Raw genomic sequence first — 9,729 nt, 5'->3', positions numbered from 1 at the left:
GTCCCTATCACATGGAAGACCCGCAGTAATGTCAACCACGTATCAGAAAATAAACCCTAAACTGAGGAAACCTGCATTCTAAGGAAGGAGAGAGTAGATATTAAGCATAAAGAGACAAGATAATTTCTCTGAGTGAAAATGATTGTGAAGAAAATTCAAGAGGGGAAGATAAGAGAGTGATCTGGGTAGGAGTGGCAGAGGCCAGATTTAGAAAGGGCTGTCATGGATGGCCATTTAAGTTGACAGCAAGAAGAAGCCAGCCATGTAATGATCTGGGGATAGATCATTCTGGCACAGTGATTAGTGAGAGGACTGGTCCAGGCGTCTGAGGCTATAGGTCTGGAGCATAGTCAGGGAGGGTGAGTGTTAGGAGCTGAGGTTAGCTATGTAAGCAAAAGCTCAGGACAAGATGGTGGACAGTGCTTAGACCTTCGCTGAGGTGTGGGGGCTTCTGAAGATCCTTCTTTTCTAGTCAGTCCTTTTCCCACTCTTTGCCTTTAAGTAGCCCTCAGTACGACTGTCTCATGTCTGCAGGGCCATTAAGCAATGACTGTTCTCTCCTTTATAGATCTTTAAAAGATGTTCTTCCCCCAGAGTCACTGTGTGGTCTCTGAGAGTCTTTGGGATTCTGAAATACAAGGATCAGCAGGGACCTTATCCCCTGATGTTTGAACCCAACACTTGTTGTCATCTCTAGGCAGTCTCATTTTAAATTTCTACATCCCTATTACCTTCACTGCCCAAGTAAGGGGTGTAGGGATGCTTGAGGAACCCATCAATTATATCTGTGAGGTTAGCGGCAAGTTATTAACCCTCTCAGTGGCCAAGTTTCCTTTATGCAATAGGGAAGACAGTTCCTACTTTGTGAGATTATGGGTGTTAAATGAGATAACATACATATGGTACCTAGCACATTCTGCCTTACTGTTGACACTCAGGAAATGTTATTTTATTAAAAAAAACAAAATCTATTCTAATTCAGCCCAACCAGACTGGTTACATTTTATTTGATCTTCAGTCATGAAAATATATTCTATGAAATTTTCTTCTTTATATCAATCCAGCTATAGTAAAAATTTAAATACGTCATTCATCTTTGTATTTTACCCCATGAATTAATGAAATCAGTGGCATCATATATTTTTTTTGTTTCACATATATACTTTCTAAAGTGAGGTGTAATTGACAGATAACATAACATTATATTAGTTTCAGGTGTACAATATAATGATTCTATATTTATATTATATTCCAAAACGATCACCAAATAAATCTAGTGAACATCTGTCATCATAGTTATAATTCTTTTTCCTTTGGATGAGGACCTTTAAAATCTACTCACTTAGCAACTTTCAAATATGCAACTTAGTTATAAACTATAGTCACCACAGTGGACATTACATCCCTATAATTTATTGATTTTATACCTGGAAGTTTGTACCTTCTGACCCCCTGTATCGATTTTGCCTTCCCCCTACTTCCTGCTTCTGACGACCACCAATCTGTTCTCTGTATCTATGAGCTTGTTTTTTGTCTGTTTGTTTGTTTTTTGTTTTTAAATTCTACATTTAAAATTGAGTCAGAGATGTCTTTCTCTGACTTATTTCACTTAGTATAATGCTGACAAATTCCATCTGTATTGTCACAAATGTCAAATTTCATTCTTTATTATGATTAAACAGTATTCCATTACATATATATGTATTATATATGTAATTATACATGTAATTACAGAATTACATATATTATATAATTATATGTAATTTTATGTAATAATTATATATGTAATTACATGTATGCATATATGTTACATATACATATATATTACATTTTCTTTATCCATTCATCTATTAATAGATACTTAGGTTGTTTTCATATCTTATTATAAATATCTGTTCAAATTGATGTTTTTATTTTATTCAGATAAATACCCAGAAATGGAATTGCTGAATGATATGGTCGTTCTATTTTTAATTTTTTAAGGAACCTCCGTACTGGTTTCCATAGTGACTGCACCGATTTACATTCCCATCAACAGTATATGAGGGCTCCCTTTTCACCACATCCTTACCAATGCTTGTCATCTCTTGCCTTCTTGATAATATCCATTCTAAAAAGTGTAAAGTAATAGCTCGTTGTGGTTTTGATTTTCTTTTCCCTGTTGATTAGTGATGTTGAGCATCTTTTTATGTACCTATTGGCAATCTGTATATCTTCTTTGCAAGAATGTCTATTCCAATGCCCATTTTTAAATCAGATTTTTTTTTTTGTATTAAGTTATCTGAGTTCTTTGTATATTTTGGATATTAACTCCTTATCAGATATATGATTTGCAGATATTTTCTTCCATTCAGTAGGTTACCTTTTCATTTTGTTGATAGTTTCCTTTGCTGTGTAGAAATTTTTTAGTTTGATGTTGTCCTACTTGTTTATTTTTGCTTGTGTTGCTTTTGCTTTGGGTGTCAAATCCAAAAAAGAAAAAAATCATTGACAAAAACAATGTTAAGGAGCTTACCCCTTATGTTTTCATCTAGAAGTTTTATGGTTTCAGGTCTTACTTTTAATTCTTTGACCCATTTTGAGTTAATTTTTGTGTATGGTATAAGATAGTCTAGTTTCATTCTTTTGCATGTGGCTGTTCAGTTTTCTCTATACCATTTATAAAAGAGACTTTCCTTTCCCTATTGTATATGTATTCTTGGCTTTTTTTGGCATCACATATTTTTATGCCATTCTTGGAACCACAAGTTCAGTACTAATTTTTATTCCTAATGTGTGAAGGCTTTATGTTTTACATTTAACCTGACATAATGTCTTTCTCATGTATCTTCTTATAAACAGACACTTTAAAAAGTGAGGTTCTTTAAAGTCAGCAATAAAACAATTTTAAATATAAAGAATAAAAATGAGGGACATAAGCACACACCTCTTTTTACACTTTTCCATAATTGCAAGTTTTCCTTTTGCAGCCTCAGCAACCCATAAAAAGAAATGATCAATTTAAATTGGTAGCATGACATAGAATTCTTTTAATCCAGGAGGTATGAAAATGATTTACTTCTAATAGCCTCAGAAGGCCCAAGTAAATTATCTGTCTCCACTGCTGACCTAAATATGTGTAGTCTTTAGTGGGGAGTGCTTAGCTTTGTAAAATCATTTAAAAAAGAATTTTGCTAATCAGTGTTATGCTCTTTATTTCAGGGGATATGTGAGGATCATGTTCAAGAACTTCTTATTTTCATTTTGAATATACATATTTACACACACACACATATATATTATATGAACTTTAATATAGTTCGTTAAAGTTTCTTACTTTGTGGCTGTCTTATTCTTCCCTTTCTTGGTATCAACTTCCACTTCCTTTAGCTAAAGGTAAGGGAAATTCTCAACAATACCTCTATTACTTTTGCATTTCTTCCCATGAAATTTTTTTTTCTTATGCACCATGTGAATTCCAATTCAACAATAATATTTAGACCTTGTTCATAATGGAGGTGCTTTCTCTATTGTTTTAATAGAGGAAAAATACCGTGAATGTTAAATTATTTATTTATTTTTCTTTATGGCATCAAGAACATAAAAAAAGAAAAAGTGGGGATAAAGCCACTAAAAATTTCATTAGAGATTTATTTGAAAAGGCAGCTAAATACTGCTTTTTGTACTCTCTCATATACTTTATGTACAGGCTTCCAGCTGCCTGGACACAGCTTCCAAGTTATAACCACTTCTCAGAATTATTTTGAGAAAGAGGAAGTTTCGATGTTAAAAAATAAAAATGCTTTGCTTTTCATATGAGCCTACGAAAAAATGTGTGTCGAACGCCCAGACATTCTGAATGCAGTTATGAGTCAACGAAAGCCTCGGGTGTAATGGGACCTTCCCAACAGGAAGTTCCAGGAGGTTATATATTGGGAGTGAGTGACCTGAATCTAACGGAATGTTCAGAGATTTGGTATAAGTTAATGTTCAGGGTTCTGAAAAAAGATTTGCTGTTTTGGAGCAACGTTAACTTTGCAGAGAAATGCGACTCCAAAAGAAATGGCGTCCCCTCTCTCTGTCTTTTTTCCCTGTGCTCACCACTGCAATCCCTTTCTCCATAGAGAAGACCGAGTGATCTTTTAAGGGGTAAACCAGATCATGGCACACTCCTGGTTAAAATGTCCACAGCCTTCTGCTGCAATGAGAATAAAATCCAAGCTCATTTCCAGAGCCCATGGGGTCTCCTGCCTCAGTTTCCATGGTTTCATCTCGTTACTCTCTTTCCAATCCTCAACTCTAGCCTCCCTGATTGTCATTCTGCTTAAGTGACCATGCTTTTTCCCATCTCAGGGGGTTTGCCTATGCTGTACCCTTTGGGAACCTTTTCCTGAGTACACAGGGCTGGTAGCTACTGTTCCCTCAGATCTGAGCTCAAATGTCACCTCCTCAGAGTCATTCCATAACTCCACCTTCAAATTCTGCATTCAGGAGTTGAGAACAGCACTTCTAAGTATCTGAGCCTGGAAAAGATGTTTCTGGGGCCATGGGAAATCTTGGAAAGTGGTTCCCAAATTGGAACAATGTGTCCATTAAAAAGTTAGATGCTATGTATCTCATCTCAATGCTTCCTTCACTAGAGCAAAGTGTTATCAAAAACTTATCTTTTGATTATCCTAAATGTTTTTCTGGATTATTTGCATCATTTTAGCTTGATGAACCAATGTGTTGAGAGATTCCAGTTTATCGCAATTCCTTGCATTTGAACAACTCCAATCCCATCCGGGAATATTATATTTTAAAATTTGCCATTCACTCAGTTAACTTATCCAATAAGTAATTAGTGTACACCTACTGTGTGCTGGGCATGTTCTTAGGCCTGCATGGGATTCTGCAAGGAAAAGTCCCTGCCCTTTGGGGAGTTTTACTTCAGTGGACACAGACTCTGAATAAATGCCTACTTTAGTTCAGGTAGTCAGTCAACTGAGCTTCTCTGTGGAGGTGACATTGGAGCAGGTACAGAACAAAATCACCTTCTCCTAAAAGCTTTATTTCCCCAGAGTCTAGAAAAAAAAAATTAGGTGTTTATTTCTCCCTTTAAGCTTTTCTTAGACTTCTATCACTTCTGTGGAGGTTATTTATTTTCATGGCTTTTGATATCCTAGCATGAAAATACATGAAACCGGTGGCAAATCTGAACACTATGTACAGACTATTGTCATTAGAATGTTTTGATCCAAACTGTACTTTTCAAATCCTCTTGCATCTGCCATTGAAAAGACAGCTCACAAAAGAATGATGTAATGATACTTTAAAACTTTGTTGAAAAATTAAATAAGAGTGTATTTATCTCACCTCAATTCCATTGCTACAAACAATACATTGTCAAACAAAATGTTTTATTGTGACTCTAGTTTTTAAATTTTGTGAAACATCCCTTGACACTAGAATAATGTATTTGTATTCATAAGCAGTGGCATCTTAAACAGATAACATATTTTATAAATGGGAAAGGTTGAGGAGGAATCACCATAGGTTCTTACCGGGGTAACTGGCGAATATCTCCAGAATATTGTTCATATTTGTAGTTTACCACGTACCACTGGGAACTATAAAATTTACAAGCCTGGAAGAAAATGAAAAAAGCAACAACTAAAAAAATTATCATTAAAAAAATTGTCTGTCCTCGCAAAAAGTACCAAAAATACAGTTCTCAGTATCCCTGGGGTAGCATTAAGTTAGTGACGTCAGTGATTTTAAGGTAGGTAGGGGCTTGCTCATTATAATCGTTTCACATTTTTCAGCGAAATGAAAACCTACCCTTTCCTACACTCTTGGAGGAAGAAACATTTGACATATTGATTCTCTTTTATACCATCGAGGAAGGCCCAACTTAATTATCCGCTAAAACGTACCAGACACATTGCTAACCTGAAGCACCATTGTTTTCCAGCTTTCTTCATAACTCTTTCCATTATTTAACAGTTCTTAGTAGTAAAAGATATTATTTATAGGGAATCTTTTCATCAAAACTTTAGCCCATTTCTTCTTGTTCTTAAATCAGTAACTTATCCATTTTCTCTTTTGTCAACCCTGTTATCCACTTTACATCGTTTTTTCAATTTACCTCACTGCATTCTAAGGTTCAGCCTTCTCCATTATTCATTAATTTTATAAATATATGTGAAGAAAAGATAATCCATTTTTTAAAAACGAAGTTAGTAGCACAAAATAATTATCTTAGAGTGGTACATATTGAATAATTTTACGGTATTTTCTGATGGCGGATACTTCCCAAATACCCACCATGCATTTAGCACTGCATTGACCATGGGCTGGTAATGGGATTTCACTAGGTAGCTTTTAAGATGCGTTCTGATTCTAAAATTACATGATTCTGGGGATTATTGGGTTTATCAGGAAATTTTGTCCTCTAGCATTAGTGGAGGAATGAAGAGTAATAACATTACTGCCATGCGAGGAATAAAGACCTGTGGTTGTCTTTGCAACCGAGAAAGGGGACAGGCAGGATCCCTTTGTGACAGTAATCATCTAAGGCACAGAAGTGTTACAGCTCAGGGAGCACTGGCACTGTCTTTGCAGAACAGAAAATGGGAAGGAGTGGCCCAGAGGATGGTGTAGAGAGGTTGATGAGGATCATAGGGTGTGGGCACTTGGCTCAAGAGGCACGAGAAAGGCAGGGACAGGCAAGAGGGGTCAGAGTCCTCAGCGGCTCGGGATTTCCCTGGCCTTGAACTTTCTCAGCATCATGGTTTTATTTGTTCAGGGAAACACCCCCCACATAACCCGGGTCTGAGGGCTCAACGATGCATGAGACTTGGACAAAGACAGGAGCAGGAAGATGGCAGCAGAGAGCACAGGAGAAAAGAAGAGTTTGAAACAAAGCAGCAACAAGGCAGATGGACACGGATCACAACAAAAGGGAGTTCAGGAGATCTGTAAAGACTAGAATGAATGGAATGTGAACAAAACCGAATATTTAGCTAAAATTAAATTTCTTAACTTGCCAGTTTTGCAGATCACATGTTTCTAGAAATAAGAAGAAAAGTGAGCTCTGAAATGCTCTTTGGCTAAAAAGTTTCATCTTCATTTTAGATAAAGATGCCAGGGATTCAGGCAAGGAACACATAGGCCCAGAGTATTTCAAGCTATGAAGACAAACATTCATGATTACAATTCTTTCTCGCTCTCTCTCACTTACTTTCTTTTCTCTGTACCTTGCTGTGGTTCTCAAATGAAACAAAATATATTTTAAAATAGAAAACAAAAAGCATAAAGCCAACTCTTTTTTTGTATTTCAAACTTTTTAGAAAAATTTTAGAAAACTATGGGTACATAGTTTTACCTAGGTCCCTTCTAAGTATACATTTGAATTTAAGTATTGTTTTTTATTCACTTAATGGCACATTCTGGAGGTTTTTACATCTGCTTTCTAAATTTTATGACCACTTTAAAGAAGTAGAATAAAATGTCATATCCTAATTTGCTAATGCAGCCTCCTAATTTTGGAGATCATTCACTTATTAATTCATTCAACAAACATTACTGAGCCCTTATTGTGAGCTTGGAGTTGTTCTTTTAAAAAAATTAATTATTTAATATTTATTTATTTTGGGGGAGTTCTAAGTGATAAAAACAAGAGAAAAAATTCCCACCCTCTTAAAACTTGCTCCCTTGTAAAGATCTGGTCAATAAACACACAAATAAGTAAATTGTGCAATATATTAGCAAATGATAACTACCATGAAAAATAAAGCAGAGAAAGGGGGATAAATAGAGCTGGGGAAAGGGAGTCGATTTAAATAAAATGGTTAGGGTGGTGTTACCTTTGCCGCTTGAGTGAAGAATTACAGAAGAAGACAGAGCGAGTGGCGGTTGTGGCTACTTGAAATTTTGTGCCACGGTGGAAAAAAATGCTTCGCAGCATTTCTTCACGCATGTGGTCCTCCCATTCTCCCCCAAGTCCCACTTAGTCTGTATTATTTTCTTAGGATAGAATACTCAAAGTACTTTACAGATTGTTGATAAAAAACCATTGCCAAACCAATGTATATTCTTGATAAGCAAAATGCAAATGGGGGTGACATCGTCGAGCCGGGAGCTACAGGACTTTGTTCTTGTTCTTGAATGAATACTGAATTCCAACATGATTTTGGTCAAATCGTTTTATTTATTTGGATCTCAGATTTAGCTATTGACCATTCATCGTATTGGAATGGGTTAGAAATTTCTGCCCCATAATATCTATCTCTACTCTTTCTTCCTGATTTGGAGGTTTTAATGGTAGAAAGATGCACTGACTTACTCATTGCCTTTTCTTGCTATGGATGGTGCCTGTGTTTAATCATGGTAAACATATGTACTTATGCATGTTACACACAATATTCGCAATGTGCCACAGGCTTAACGGAATGAATCTGAGATGTACTAATCCTGAATTTCACTGACCAAAAAGGAATGTGGTACTTTCTTATACTAGTGTAGTCTAGGAAGGAATGACCTCTTTTTTTGGTGTTTTAGAGTGGAAAGTATACATCTGATACTGTACTACTAGGTGCTTTATATATAATTTTAATAAGCACTCTATCAGATTTTATTATTCCATTTTATAGATCACAGAGGTAAAGAGAGGCTCAGATCTTTGCCCAAGATCCTACATGTGATAGAAATAGGATTTCAAATTGGATTGGTCTGACTCTAAAAGCCCATTTAGCTAATTTATGAATTGTTTCATGATTGCAGACTTTTTTTGAGCCTATCCGGACCATAATTCCAGATGTTAGTGTGGTGTTTCTGTTTCTGCTTTGGAGTCATACAAACTTGGTTTTGAATTTTGGTATTATCTGTGTAATCTCAAGTATCTTAATATCTCTAAATTTCTTTACGTGTCTAAATAACACTAACTTTAATAGGCTCAAATAACATAATTCCTATAAAGCACTTAGCATAGAATAAATACTTAATAAATACTTGCTTTAAAAAGATCAGTTTTTCCAGCAAGTTTGACTCAATTATAATTCACATTCACAATAGTTGATAATAACTCATTTTTCCTGATTTCTGAAAGTATAGTTCTAGAAAGATATATTAGCTCTGATTATCAAAGAGTTCTGTTTTAATCAAATTCCTTCTCATGTATTTGTTAGATTTCATGTACCTGGTGGTGGGTAGATGAATCTTTCTAAGTCTGTGATTTTTCTGATTCTGAGAAAGCCAGTGCATTTTACAAATATATAAACGTTTCTCCTACATAGTTATGGCATTTTGGAAATGTTACGCATAGAAACTTATTCCCTATTCTTCATCGTATCCCACACAGTCACTCTAAGAAGATCATTAAGAACTCATGACTACAACTCCTCATTGTCCAAAAACTAAGCTGAAATGACCTGTTGCAAATTTGAAGTCACTGGCTACATACAGCTCTACTTGTTAGATTTTTCTCTTACTAACTACCAAGCCAAGGACATCAACTTCATCTCCTTATCTCCTTCAAAATGGACGCTGCCACAATCTACTTCAAAGGTGAAGACTGTGAATATCTAGCAAAAGTTTGCTGAGCTGGTTAATTTTTCCAAATGGTAATGACCCCGTTCACATTTTATTCATTTATTATGTTTGCCTGTTCAGCGTTTACACTTGCTATCTCTGCCTGTGATATATTTAGAGACAAAAAAGCTAAGCAAAGTCAACATGGTCAAAGGCTTTTATGCCATTAGAATAGCGTTT

General features: G+C 35.5%; 1 protein-coding gene across 4 annotated transcripts in view; it reads right to left on the bottom strand.

Annotated features, from left to right (window-relative positions):
- DOCK10 (dedicator of cytokinesis 10) overlaps positions 1 to 9,729 on the bottom strand; it is a 187,111-nt gene that overhangs the window by 99,263 nt on the left and 78,119 nt on the right. For all 4 annotated transcript variants that reach the window (XM_023532931.1, XM_023532930.1, XM_023532929.1 and 1 more), the window contains exon 4: positions 5,523 to 5,605. In XM_023532931.1, the coding sequence (XP_023388699.1) occupies positions 5,523 to 5,605 (83 nt within the window). The remainder of the gene's footprint in view (positions 1 to 5,522; positions 5,606 to 9,729) is intronic.

The sequence above is a fragment of the Pteropus vampyrus genome, unplaced genomic scaffold (assembly GCF_000151845.1).
Source record: "Pteropus vampyrus isolate Shadow unplaced genomic scaffold, Pvam_2.0 Scaffold93, whole genome shotgun sequence".
Taxonomy (NCBI): Eukaryota; Metazoa; Chordata; class Mammalia; order Chiroptera; family Pteropodidae; genus Pteropus; species Pteropus vampyrus.
This window is presented reverse-complemented; position numbering and strand designations above follow the sequence as displayed.